The sequence below is a fragment of the Indicator indicator genome, chromosome 5 (genome assembly GCF_027791375.1).
Source record: "Indicator indicator isolate 239-I01 chromosome 5, UM_Iind_1.1, whole genome shotgun sequence".
NCBI classification, from domain to species: domain Eukaryota; kingdom Metazoa; phylum Chordata; class Aves; order Piciformes; family Indicatoridae; genus Indicator; species Indicator indicator.
Genome location: NC_072014.1, coordinates 13,100,200 through 13,114,199, shown reverse-complemented (window position 1 = coordinate 13,114,199; position 14,000 = coordinate 13,100,200). Strand labels below are relative to the sequence as shown.

At 44.0% G+C, this 14,000-nt stretch overlaps 1 protein-coding gene across 1 annotated transcript in view; it reads left to right on the top strand.

Moving 5' to 3' along the window:
- The first annotated feature begins 3,740 nt into the window (after positions 1-3,740).
- The window catches only part of NDUFA10 (NADH:ubiquinone oxidoreductase subunit A10), a 47,938-nt gene continuing 37,678 nt past the window's right edge, over positions 3,741-14,000 (top strand). Inside the window, exons 1-6 of the mRNA XM_054380988.1 lie at positions 3,741-3,821; positions 4,946-5,114; positions 5,699-5,914; positions 6,695-6,781; positions 8,242-8,363; positions 10,838-10,917. Coding sequence (XP_054236963.1) covers positions 3,741-3,821; positions 4,946-5,114; positions 5,699-5,914; positions 6,695-6,781; positions 8,242-8,363; positions 10,838-10,917 — 755 coding nt within the window. The remainder of the gene's footprint in view (positions 3,822-4,945; positions 5,115-5,698; positions 5,915-6,694; positions 6,782-8,241; positions 8,364-10,837; positions 10,918-14,000) is intronic.

Genomic DNA, 14,000 nt, shown 5'->3' with positions numbered 1-14,000 from the left:
CTTGGATTGTATGTAGAGACCCAGTAATTTAGCTGTGCTTTTGAGTAAGGCAGGCAAAGATCTAGCTCAGCCCTGGAAACTGTTTCAATCCAGTGGAGAAGGGAAGCTAGGGGAGGAGGGTGGTGAGGCACGGGAGCAGATTGTCCAGAGAGGTTCCGGGTGCCCCAGTCCTGGAGGTATTGAAAGTAATCTTAGAAGAGGCTTTGAGCAATGTGGTCCAGTGGAAGGTATCCCTGCCCATGGCAGGGGGGCTGTAACTAGAGGATATTTAAGGTCCCTTCCAGCCCATATCATGCTGTGAAAGGGTCCCAGCTGCCAGCACCATGGGATGCCAAGCTCTCAGATGTCTCAGTGGCAGGCAGGGCTATGGGAAGGCAGTTTCCAGAGCCACTGGGACACCCCCAGATTTGGAAATCACACAAATGAGCTCTTGTTCAGTCAAAGCCATCCCGCCCCTCTTTTTCTGCGATGCTCTCCTGGACTTATCCTCCTCAGCTCCTACAAACGACAGCACCTCTCCAAAGCACCTCTCCATTGCTCTCCTACCTTTACTACCAACTCTCCTCTGGGGAAAACGCACCACTGGAGGTGGACTTTGTGTCAGAGGTGGAGCAAGGAACTACTGAAGAGAGTTCAGTGGAGGGTCACAAAGATGATGAGGGATCTGGAGCATCTGTTTTAATGAGGAAAGTTTGAAAGACCTCAGCTGTTTAGCCTTGAGAAGACTGAGAGGGGATCTTAGTAATGCTTATCAATATCTAAAGAGTGTGTGTCACTAAGTTTAGGCTAGACTGTTTCCAGTGGTGCCCAGGAACAAGGGGCAACAGGCATAAACCTACACAGGAGGTTCCATCTGAGCATGAGAAAAAACTTATTTCCTTTGAGGATATCTGAGCACTGGAACAGGCTGCCCAGAGAGATTGTAGAGCCTCTTTCTCTGAAGATGTTCAAAACACTCCTGGAAACAATCCTGTGCAGCCTTCTGTAGGTGAACCTTCTTTAGCATGGGGGTTGGACTAGATGATCTCCAGAGGTCCCTTCCAACCCCCACTGTTCTGTGATTCTGTGAAGACCTAGAGCAGCTTTGAGCAAACAGGCATTGCAAGGCAGAGCCAGGCTTGGAGCACTGCACATGATTCAAGCTGTAAAACCAGGAACCCTTCACAGGTGTCTCTGGTACTGCTGAATGCAGGAAGGAGGGAGCTGTGAACATCCCCACTGAGATCCAGGCCCCAAAACCAGGTGCCTGGAGTTGTTTTCTCATTGCTTATATTCCTCACCTTACATTCCTCATCACCTGCTCTACACAGACTCACAGGAGTCTTGGTGGGAAGGGACCTCTGCAAGTTTCCAGTCTCACCTCCCACCTGGAGCAGGAAAGGCACAAGGCATGAAAATGGATCATCAGGGAGGTTGCATGAAGTATGCAGTCCTGTGGGTTAACAAGGCAGGATGTCTCTGGGGCTGTCCCTTCCTGTTCATGTGGGCTTACCTGCTGGCAGCTTCCCAGTGGGCCAGGTTTGCAGCTGGGAGATTATTTTATTGTACCTGGGCTGCTGTCTTTGTCAGCATCTGTACACTCAGGTGTCAAAGGTCAGCTGCACCCTGCTTTGAGTGACTCAACTTCCCTTCTCCACTTGATTGAACATGGAAGCTCAATTTCCATAGCTGCCCTGATGTCAGCAGTGCCAGCAGCCTTTCCATCGAGCTCTGGGCTAGATGGGTGCTTACTGGTGGTCAGAGTATGGCTCTGTAGGACAAGCCATGGTAGTGGACAGCGGGAAGGCAGCTTCCCTTCAGCATTACCCAGCTCCATCTTGTGGCAAGGATCAGTAAAACCTCCAAAGGCAGCAGGGAATTTCACCACCACCAATTCTCCTGCCCTGTGGTTAAGGCATCCCCTCTCCTCTAGCACCCACAGTCCCAGTCACAGGCAAGAGTGGTAGGGTTGGTCTGAGCTGCAAATGGCCAGCTCCAGTGCGTGCATGAAGATCTTGTCCTTGTCTGCTGTCACTTGAACCTCCTGTGGGGTTTGTGTAAACATGTTGGGCACATCTTGGCTGCAGAAGCACGTTGGTGAGCTATGCCCTCTCTTTGCTACCTCATTGTGGTCCCTGTTCCCAGTCCACCTTTAACTTCTGGAGACGATCAATCTAGTTCACTCCCAACCCTGATGAAGGAGGCCCAGGGAGCTCTGCTACAATCAGAGAGCAACAGCAAGAAGCACCGCAAGATGCTCTTCTCTCTGTAGAGAGTGATGGGAATCTTCCCTCCATGGTGGCCGAGCAACCCAAGGCTGGGAGCAGCTGGTGGCATTGTGAAGTGACAAATACGTACAAGTGTTGGCGGATCTTCACCACTCTTTTCTCCAAGGATAAAAGAAAGACAGGTAAGGATGCAGATGAGGATGGGATGATTCAAAGGGAGCAGTATTGAAGGTACCATGCTGTCCCTAGCTCGCAAGGGCTAGCAAACACAACCCAAATCAAAGGCCCAAAGTACGAGGGCAGGAAGCGTTTTAGATGGGGAACTGGAAGCTGAGCTAGATCATGCGCTTCCATACAGATGGAGAAGGGCCTAGATCTTTATTTCATTTCATATAATAGAATGGGTTGGGTTGGAAGAGACCTCAGAGAACATCTAGCTCAAATCCCCTTGCTATGTGCATGGACACCTTATCTTAGATCAGGTTGCTCAAGGCCCCATCTAACTTGGCTTTGAACACTTCCACAGTTGGAATCTCCACAGCTTCGCTGGGCAACCTGTTCCAGTGCCTCACCACCCCCATAGGGAAGAGTTTCCTCCTAACATCTAATCTAATTCTAGCTTCCTCCAGTTTGAAGCTGCTACCTCTCATTATGCCACTACATGCCTTTGTAAAAAGTCCCTTCCATCTGAGTTGCAGGCCTCTTTCAAGTACTGCAGGGCTGCAGTAAGGTCTCCCCAGAGCCTTTTATTCTCCAGGATGAACAACCCAAACTCTCTCAGCCTGACTTCATAGGGTAAGTGCTCCTGCCCTCTGATCATCTTTGTGGCCTTTCCCTCCTTTGCAATTCTTGAGTGGGGCCTTTGTTCTAAATGAGAGATACCAACCAGTCTGGAACAGCAACTGGTGGTCTTGCCTACCTTCTGTCAGGTAAGAGGAGGAACACTGGGGTGGACACAATGGCTGGCTGTGAGGAGGCAGTGGGAGCACATGGGCTGTATCCTCCATATCCAACTGTGTGATCCACCACGCTGCCTGATGGAAAGTGTACATGATGGCAGAACACGGCTGGTGTGCAGTGGCATCTATCACAGTAGAGAAAACACGACTAAGCAGCTTGCTTAGTCCCCAGAGCTCAAGCCCTGAACATCGCACTCCTCTTGGCTCCCAGACCCAGTGGGCAGGGGCAGCGTGAGGGGCTTTCGCACGAGTCTTCCTGTCTATTTCGGCCAAGGGATCAACACCTGAGGAGCCAGCGGGGACACTGGTGCAGAAATGTCATTTTCCCATCTTCTGCGCTCCTCACAGAGCCTTGGGACTGTCCAAGGGAACAACATTTGCCAGAGAACCTTCCCGCCCACCTGCTGCCAGCCTTCAGAACCCAGGCGGGGCGGTGCCCGGGCGAGGGGCAGGGCGGAGCGGCTCGTGCCCTCAAGGCCGCCCCGCACAGGCTCCACCCCTTCCGCCAAACGTCATCTCTCCGCGCCGGTCTCTTCCGTCGCTTCGGGGCCGGCTGCGACTCCTCGGTGCCGCTATGTCCTTGTGGGTGGCCAAGCTGGGCCCGGCTGCGGCCGCTGCCGCTCGGGGCCAGCTGAGGAGTGCCGTCGTGCCGGCGGTGAGCGGGGTCAGGGAAGGGGGAGGTCTCCGCACCCAGCCAGGGTCCCCTGGGCTGCCGCGGCCGACCCTCAGCGCGGACGGCGGGCTCACCTTGGGGTGCCCGGGCTCGTCCGGCCTCGCCGTGGGGCGGGCGGCTGGGGCCTGACCGGTTGCGTGGCGGAGGGCTCTCCTGGCAGTGCGTTCTCCGCACCTCTTGGGAGTAGGGCTGGGCTCCCGAGCCGGCTTCTGCTAATTCCTAGCAGCGTTCCTGGGCTCGGGGACGCTGTGTCTCGGGGAGCGCTGAGGAAAGGCTCACGGCGGGGGGCGGGGCACTGAGCTAGGCTGGCCCTAGTTGCTCCTTAAAAAGTGACATTCCTAGTGGGCTTCAGAGAGAAGGAGATTTATGGTAGAGACACAAATACTTGAGACTGGAGTGTGGTGACCCAGTGACCTTCAGTATGTGAATGCCATCGCTGGTTGTGCAGGCAGAAGACTAGCACATAAAAATAAAATCTTACTTGTGCAATTGAGGTCACGTCATTGTTCAAACTAAGCCTTACTCTGTTCATATCAGTCGCTTGGTGGCTTTGCTGAGGAAGGCTTATTAAGATAATGCCTTCAGGCTTACAGGTCAGGTGCTATTTCTTCACACATTTGACCAGGAATTGTTTTGTGCAGAAACGAAGCTCTAACTCTACTGAGAGACAGGGGGAGGGCCTTGAGACAAGGAGAATGTTTAATGTTAATCTCTGCCCAGCAACAAACAAACAAAAAAAAGCAAGCAAATGCACACTGTAGGATGTGCCATGGGAATGCATGGTGCATTGTGTGTCTGTCCTTCAGTAAGTCTGGAAAGTTTCAGTCGTAGTGCATGTTCAGAGCAGTGTTTAGGCAGAGCAGTCCTGCTTTAAATGCACTGAGAATTGTCATTTCTGTAATTTCAGCCTTATATTTCATAAACAGCTTCTTGCAGTTGTTAGGCTGAAATGGCAGCACTAGCTTCACAGTGTGAAAATTCCTTTCTGCTATGTGTGTGAGTGTGTATCCTGCATGTGCAGAAGCTGCTGAAAAAGTTGCCTTTTGAGCCTGCCTGGCTCAGCTGAGAGAGCTAAAACGTGTGAATTTTGTTGTGTTTTCTTTCAGGCAAGAATTCATATGAGTCCTGAGCGGAATTTGGAGTATGGTTGGTTGGCTTATATGTTGGGAGAAAGAACTACAAAAAGATTCACTGAACACAGCAAAATCTTCACAGTGGAGGGAAACTTATCTTCTGGGAAGGGCAAGCTTGCACAAAAAATAGCAGAAAAACTAGGTAAATCGTACTGTTTCGCTAATAGAGTTTAACAATGGAATTGTGATTCTTTGACTAGCAATTCTTTGACTAGCAATTTATTAGTTAGGCATTGCCACAGTTTGTGTGGAGGGCTTACAGACAAGAAGAGAATAAAATGTTGGTGAGGTGTGAAATGATGGTTAGAACACTTGTCAGATCTGTGGGATGCTTGAGTAGGTATGATTTGTTGTGAATGAAATTTCAGTTCTAATGAAGTTGGTTTGCTCACTGAGCTTCTGGCTCTGGTAAAGTCACCAAGCACCTTGAGAGCTAGGATCTTCTGCATGAATGTATGCAGAGCATCGAGGTGCTTAGAGGATTGGTGGCGTAAAGGTTCTACTTAGAACCAGCTCTCACTGGGAAGATGAAAGGTGGCAATACTTCAAATTAAGGTTTATCTGCCCTCTGTGATGTCATTGACCAAAGGACTTTGGACTGTTTGTAAGAGTTGCTTAGAGTATGGCTTATATTGAAATAAGCTGAATAGAAGTTTACTGTAAATGAACAAAACTTACTATTTTTATTTGTGCTCTGTTGTGGCTTTTTTTTTTTTTTTTTGTCAGGAATGAAATATTTTCCAGAAGCAGACATCTATTATCTAAACAGAATCACGGGAGATGGAACACTGCTGCCTGAGAAATTTAATGGTTTCTGTAACCTCGAGAGGTTTTACAATGATCCGAAATGTGCTGATGGACATTCTTATCGAATGCAGGCTTGGCTGTTTGGTAACCGTGTTTTACAGTATGCTGATGCTTTGGAGCATCTGCTGAGCACAGGTTAGGCTTCACAGTAAACACATTTCATTTCTAAATTAACAACTTCTGAGTATAAGCTGTGAGTGAGCTGTTTTGAAGTGCTTTGCTGGTATCTGCATTTTAAAATAAAACGCTTTTTTTATTGTTAAGCCTTTTATCTTTTTTATCTTAGTACAAGATAAGAACCAGTTTAGAAAACTGTTGCATATTTTCTGTTAGAACAGTATCTTATATGCTTTCCAGCAAAAGAAATATGTACCAGTTACCAATTTAATTAGTTTTAATTTGACAAGCCCTGATGATTATTTTCAGAAAGACGTTTTAAACATACCAAGACAGTCATGTTTTACCACCTTTTAAAAACTCTCCTTGATTTTGGTCCTGACGGTGTCTTTTGATCAGATTTTATTCCCTTAAATACTGTTCTGTGATGGTATGGTTAAAATTTGAGTGTCTTCTGGTGAGAAGAGATCTCCTTTACCAATGGCAATTTTACCTGTTGTTTGTTTGTGAAGTATTTTCCAAAAAAGATGGGAAGATGTGAATTCTAGGAAGTTCCAGACACAAATGTAAATGCAGTCCTTAGGTATAGTAATTCTTTGCTGCTGTAGTGATAGGCACAGTAGGAGAATATAAATCATTACACATCCAGTATATTTGTGCAAGCCAAAGGTTAGCTTTTTTACTGTATTTAAAATTGCTAGAAAAAACATTCAGAAAATTGACTGTAAGTCTTAAATTTGAAATGTTGCTTCCAGCAGTTTCTGGACCTTGCTGACTGGGACCTACTTCTTGTTGCAGGACAAGGTGTGGTGATGGAGCGCTCTCCCTACAGTGACTTTGTGTTCCTGGATGCAATGTTTAAACAAGGCTATATCCACAAGCGGTGTAAGTTACTGGCATGTAAAAGGAAATTATTTTGCCATAATCTTAGCCAGAAGTGTGGTAGTTTAGTTTTAAGGAAACAAAACTCTCTGCCCTGGTGAGGTTGCAATCTGGAATATGTGTAAATCAGTCGCAGCCTAAATATGCAAACTAACATGAAAGTGTGAAAGTCTGGAGAAAATAGCAGTAAATCCCAGTCATCAGGTGACCTTTTGATAAGTTGCTACAGAGTCTGTTGTTTCTGCCTGTTCTTGGCAAATCTGGCATTTTGGCTATTCCTGAAGTGAAGGTAGTTTCCCTGACTGCTTTCTGTTCCTGCTCTCCTTTAATGTGCCTTAGATTTAGGAGATGTGCATTTGTATTTTTAACACCTGCTATAAGTTGCAACTTCTTGCTCAATGAGTGCTGGTTATAATGAGCTGTGTCTTGCTGCTCTGCATTTGGGAAAGCAAGAAAAGCCCAGCAACCCACAATTTATAGGTAATATAAAATCCTGACAAAAAATAGAGGATTGTGCTAAAATCCTTAAACAGCAATCAGACATGCTGCTGACTCCTGCTTACTGTGCTGCCAAGCACAGCAGACTTCAAACTTTTCACAAACTGTTTGAAGTTGAAAACCTGATGACAACATTTCTGGCTAAGCCAGTGAGTCTCACTGAGGAAAGCTTGCATTTGAGCTAGGTTAAATGGACCATGTGCTAGTAGTGCCTCTTAAATGTTGAGTAGATGCTTCCCCTGAACCTGTGTGGCTTGCTAATCACCAATTATCACCTCCAAAATGTTTAGGTTTTTGATTTGGTAGGAGATGTGGTAGGACAATCCAGCTGCACAGAAGTGACCGGTTTCTCTTTAGACACATTACTCTGTGTGGCAAGGTGAGGTCCTCCAGTTCTGTCCTCCTAAGTGAAGTCTGGTGGTTGTTTTTGGAGAGGTCTGCTATCTTTTTGTAGAGCACAGAGCTCTTGAATAACAGTAACTGGAAGCATGCTCAGTGCAGGTGAGGGAGGGCTGCTGTTGGGTTGGTGATTTCTTAAAGTATTTGCTACACCTGAGCATGATTTTGTGTGCATTAGAAGGTAGGGCAAATGCCTGCCTGTTCTGAGAGTTTTCCCCCTATTTGGGAAATGTCTTGTTGAATCATGACTCTCTTGTTTTTCATTGCAAGTTTTTGCTCACTATTATTTTTGTGGTAGGATAGGGCCATTTATTTTGTGTGAGGCTGTGGCAGAAGGCACCTTCTGCCAGGTGACCTGAGTGCTGGAGTCCCAATGATGTTTTGAGAGGAAAAACTAGGTTTCTCTAAACGTAGGTCACAAATCCCCACTTTGATAAAAGCATGCTAAGGGTCTTATATCTCAGTCTTGCGGCTTGTTTAATTTTTTTAACTTTTTTTTTTGAGGCTTGTTTATTCTAGAAAGTGAATCCTATCTGAGGAAAAGTCTACCCTTTGTTTTTGTGCAGGTCTTGATCACTACAAGGAGATTAAAGATATCAGCATTTGTGAATTCCTGCCACCTCACTTGGTTATCTATATAGATATACCTGTCCAAGAGGTGCAGAAGAGGATTCAAGAGAAAGGAGAGGTAATTTTACTCGCTATTAATGTGTGTTGAACTCATGTCATTATATGTGGTTTCTGAAACTGGTGGGGTATTCTGGTATGCTTGCTCTGAAAAAAAAAAAAAAACCAAACCAAAACAAACCCCAAACAAGCAAAACCCAACAGCAACATAAAACCAATGACAAAACCAACAACTTTTTTTGACTTCATCAGCATGCTGTCATTTCTGTAATGAGTAGTTCTATAAAATTCATCTGATCTTAAAGCCCAGCCTTTGTAGCTGCCATTTCAGGAGTCATGGCCAGGTAACCTGCTTCTTGCAGTAAAATCTCAGGATCATCTGAACTTCATGAGTGCCAGAAGCCCCTGTCAGCTTCCCCAGCTAACTGCTCTTCAGACATGTTATTAGAGTGGGTCACTTGTGATCAGCAATTTCTGCTGACTTTCTGAAAATTAAGAGAATTACTGCTTGATGCTTTTGTGCTAACACAGTGAAACCCCTCACTTTAAACTGAAAACTGATTTTGTATAGATATTCCATGAAATACAATATCTGGGAAGCTTTCTGGCTAATGTCACAAAGTTGTTAAGAAAAACAGTTACTACTTGTCACTAGTGCAACTGCAATGTAGTCTGAGGTCATCCTATGTGACTCTTGCCTTTTGACATCTGACAGCTCTGGCATATGACAACTTTTGCTCTTAAAATTCCTCCTTTGAGGGGTGCTGTGATTTCTCTCTTCAAGATGTCATTTTTGAAGTCATGGTATTGAATAGAGACAGTTAATATGAAAAAAAATTAACTTCTGTGGCATTGTCTTCAGATTACCTCTTGTTATACCAATGTATTGGGTTATTGAGATAGTTTTGGATCAGAAGAGCTGTATAATATCATATAGTGACTTATCTAAAGTTGTGTTTTTTTGATTCCCTCCTATGATACTTGTGCTTCTAACTGTTGTTAGATGTCTTATGAGGATTAACTGATGTTTACCTTGTACCTTTCTCAAAGGCAGAGGGAAATTGTGGACAAAGCACTTAGCAGCAGAAAGCTTGGGAGAAGATTCAAAGAAAATTTAAATTTATTACTTAAAAATTTCTCATCACTCAGAAACATTTGGTGATGACTGCTTCCTGGAGCATGTGTGTTTATGTTTGTGTGCCAGGGTGAGCTAACAGTGTTTCATTTTGCAGTTTCCTGCTCACTTAAGAGTGATGATTGCTGAAGGGCAGTGAGCCATAAATGGAAGGCTGCCCTTGCTGCTTTGTGATTTGTGTGGCCTGAATTTCGTACTCTACTGGTTGAGTAACTTTTGCTTTCTGCCCTCTAGCAGTTTAGGCCTCTGCACTTTAATGAACAGGATTCTTTTGTGTAGGAAAACTATAGCTTTTGTGTTCTAGCAACTTTAGTGACAGAATTACAAGCTGCTTAATGTGTTGTGGGAACCTGTGAGTTCCTTGCCCTTGGAAGCATAAAGGCTAGTGGCAATTTTGAGACCTTATGGGAAAATTGCTGCTGTAGTTTCTTTGGGGCAATGGCTGTTGAATACTAGTACTGAATAGTTTTGGGAATTCTGCCTTCTTTGGTGGATGGAGTGTCTGGTATTCGATATACTGTTGTTGCAGGTCACTGGAAAAAGAAAATCCCTCCACTGGGCCCAACTAGCAGAGACACAGATCAATGTAATAGGCATCTTAGATGAACATTGTAAGCAGGAAATGCATTTTAGATTTTAACCAAAGGCAACACATGGTAGATCAGAGAAATTTGTAGTATTTTTCCCATGTGGAATTGAAGTCCACCATGTTGCAGATGGTGGTAAACTGCTTTAAAAGCAGATACAATAGCCATGAAATCCCAAAGATTTTTGGAATGGATGATTGCCTGTGCACTTGTTTGAAACTGAAGAAATGGGTGCATTTTGGTACTGTCAGGAAAAGGCAGGCTTGGACAATTTTCTAGTCTGATTATCTTTTTTTTTTTTTTTTCCTGGATGATTCTGTGTAGTGTGAAGATGCAGGTAGCTGGGCTTAATCATTCTTGGCAAAGTTAAACTTTGAGTCTCTTTGGTACTCTTAGTTTGTGTGAGCTCAAAGAGAACAAGATGATTGCTGTAACCAACTGAAGTAAGTTGCAAGGAAATTAATTTCACTTTTGCTTTCTTCTGTTGAACCCACTTTTCCCTTTCTAGATTCACTAGTGCATCAGAAGCTTACTCATATGGCTAATTGTTAAAACAGTGGACATAGTATGTGGCAAAGCAACAATTAATGCAGTCTGACTTGTTTCTTGGGGTAGATGCTTAGTGTCACATAAGAATTTCTAAGCATTCTAAATGTCTTAATTCTTAAAATTTTCATTAATGTATTTGTGGTTCACTGGAGATTTGGTCTTGGCAGATGATGTAACACTGCCTTCTGCTTAGACTGGAATCTGCACTGTGGGGAAGAAAAGAAAACTCATTTCACAGTGTTTTTTTTTCTGTTTGTTTTTTAGCCATATGAGAAAAAGGTGTCTCCCTTGTATCTCCAGGACATTGAGGATGCTTACAAGAAAACCTTCTTGCCAGAGATCAGGTTAGCAAACTGAACTGTTTTCACTGAGTCTTTGAATAAAAAAATGTGTGCAAATCCTAAAATCTCAGCCAATAAGCAAATGAAATCATGTCAAGTGAGAAATCCTTTGTGCTGTGTGATTACAATATTATGTCAATATTATATCAAATAATATGTACGATATTATGGGGTATTTCATCCATCGCATGACTGTGTATACTTGTTTGTAGTTGCCTCTAGTGTTTGAGAAGCCTGATGCCAGTGTTACAATGTGGAAGATTATAAATGAAATCATTTTAGGTGTGAGTTTTAATAAAGCAGTGCTTTTTCACTCTTAACAGATTCAGAGTGGATAAGTGTTGTGAAATGTGAAATGCACATGAAGTATAGTGCAATATTAAATTAAGTGGATTTTATTAATTGGACTACCTATGTTGCAAAGTTGATGGACCCTGCTCTGTAGTATGTTTTTCCATCCTGCTGTCTTGAGGTACTAAAGCATTTAATCTTCTCTGTCATGAAGTCAGATACAGGGAAGCATAAACTTTTTTCATAGCTCAAAGAGCACTTCTGCAACAAAACTAGGAATCTGCTCTATTTGCTCTGCAAAACCAAGTTCTGTTTCCCTTTATGGCAGTATTGTGTATGTGGTTGGTGTAGTCACCTGCTTCTCTTTCTCTTAGCTTGTGGCAGTGGCTGGAGTGCTTTGTAGATGTCCAGAGTGCTGTAAGGTGTAGCAGTGTTTGCATGACTTGAGGACGTAATGCAATATAAGGTTTTCTCAGGCCATTTTGGAAGGTTTGGGATTTTCCGTTCCTGAAACCACCTTTCAGTTGTCCTGACTTTGGCTAGTTTCTTGGTAGTTGTTCAGAGTGAGAGGAGAAGGGTTTTTTGTTTCTGTTTCTTGACCTCGTGAGGCATACACCTGACAGCCTTCCACATTTGAAAAGGGGTTGATGGACTTTGTGCTCTTAAGTCTGCACTGCTGCCTCCTTTGAGAGACTGAAGGTGCTCTTCTCTGGGCTCCCTTGGCTCTCTCTAGCTGGGAAGCAAGAATGTATGCACTGAGACTGTTACAATTTGCCATCTGTCTCAGTTCTTATAGAAGTAGTATATAAAAAAAAAAAATCAGACTGTTTTAATGTAAAAGCATCTGAACATAAGCAGTCTCAGTCCCTCATAAATGACTTTCTGGAAGGGAAACTCTTGAAGGTCACAGAGCCAGACCTACTTTACATCAAAATGATCTGTAATCCAGTGTGTGCATGAAGCTGATTAAGTGAAAGGAGATCTTCAGGTATATTGTAGCCTGCTTGTTTCCCCTTGCTTTCTTGCTCCATTTCCCAGGGTAAATCAGTGCAATTGTGCTGTCAGTAACTGAACTGAATAACTTCATACTGACCTTGTAATTCATACAGGGTGGGAGTTGTTGGTGTGATGTATGGTCATGTGCCTCTCAGTGCATCCCCCATGGGTTAGTGGCCAGCACATGGCTCCCAGAAGGCAGCAGGCTAAGGATGGAGAGGGAGGGTGGGAAGCCTTGGGTCTGGCATTCCCCCTGAGGGCAGAACTGTTTTGAATTTACTGGTGAGGAGAAAAATACTGCTTGTTCTTTGGCTCAAATCGAGTCCCAGAAATATACCATGGTGTTTAGTGAGGCTAAATCCTAGACCTGGTCCTGCTGTGATTTCAACTCTTTGCCCTTTGTCTGTACATGGTCAGTACACTCGTTAATCAAACAGCCTCTGTTTGGCATCCTCGTCAGTGGATGGGCTTACAACGGCTTGTCAGATCAATCTTTGCGCTCGGGTCTGAAGGACATCTCTGTCCCCTTGGTGTGGGGGAGTTGTGAATGTGTTGAAGTTCAGCTTTCTGCATCTCGACCTCACTGATGGCTTGTATGTTGGCTAAATGTGCAGGAGCTTTATCTGTCTTTAACTGTTGGTGTGCCAGCTTGCAGAGTGATGCAGTGAACTACATTCATACTTCGCTGTTAGTCTCTAGGCAGACTGAAGTATTTGATTCCCTAACTAACCTTGAGAATGGCCAAAATCTGGTTCAGATAGACTGAAAAGAGTTGTTGTAGACTGTTGAACAAACTGATGCATACTTTCCATGCTTGAGCTTATGTTTGCTTGTCCTCTTGCTCCTCTTGAAGTGCATCAGAGAAACAGTTTGTTACTTAGTAAAATTCCTGTTATCTGGTTCCATTTGTTTGGAACAACTTGGTGCTGCTTGATGTGTTTTATAGTGAATATTGAACTGTCTTAAAATTGATGCTTCTTTTGTAGTTTGACATGTTCATTAGCATCTTTTATTGCTTTTTTGATAGTGATTTGTGAGTCAGCTGTTGTGGCAGCTACTATGCTGTGATTTTGAACAGGCAGCTTTTGGTTTTAATTTGATTTTTTTTTTTTTTTTCTCTTCCTGGACCAAAGCCCTAACATTGCTAGTGTTCTCCTTCATACCAGTACTGTTTCTGCTGAGCAGCTGTTTTCTCTTAATGAAAGCCATAATAATCTGCAGAGTAGTAAGTGATTTGATCTGCATTCTTACAGCAATTGCCAGTATTGAGATTCTGGTGAGCTATAACCTCTCCCTTTGATTACCAACAGTTGGTATTGAAGATGTGTGTGTGTGTGTGTGTGTGCGCTACACTGTCACAGCAGCTCCCTTTGAAAGGAGGGCATTTCCTCCTGTGACTGAAGAGGCCTTGTGAGGCTTTCTGCTTTGCTCTCAAGTTGAGAGCAAACTCCTTAAGTAGTTCCCCTACTAGGAGTATGTTAAATGGCTGACTGTAGGCGCTTGGGAGCTTGTAGGAATTAAAGGCATTTTTATAAACAAACTTTTTATACCAGAGCTGTTTTAACTGATCAGGGTTATTGCAGTCCAGAAACTAGTTTGGACTCCTGCAATTAAGTTATTTTTATATTGTGACTACTTAGATGCCAGCCTTAATGCTGATTAAACTTGAAAGTGGTCGTCTGAGCAGTCTGCAAATTCTTTTCCATGCTCCTCAGCTTTGCTATGTATTTTTTGATATAGCATCCACATTGGGCTTTCAGTTTATTTTCTCTGATGTTTTTGTTAGCTAAAGTAAAGGT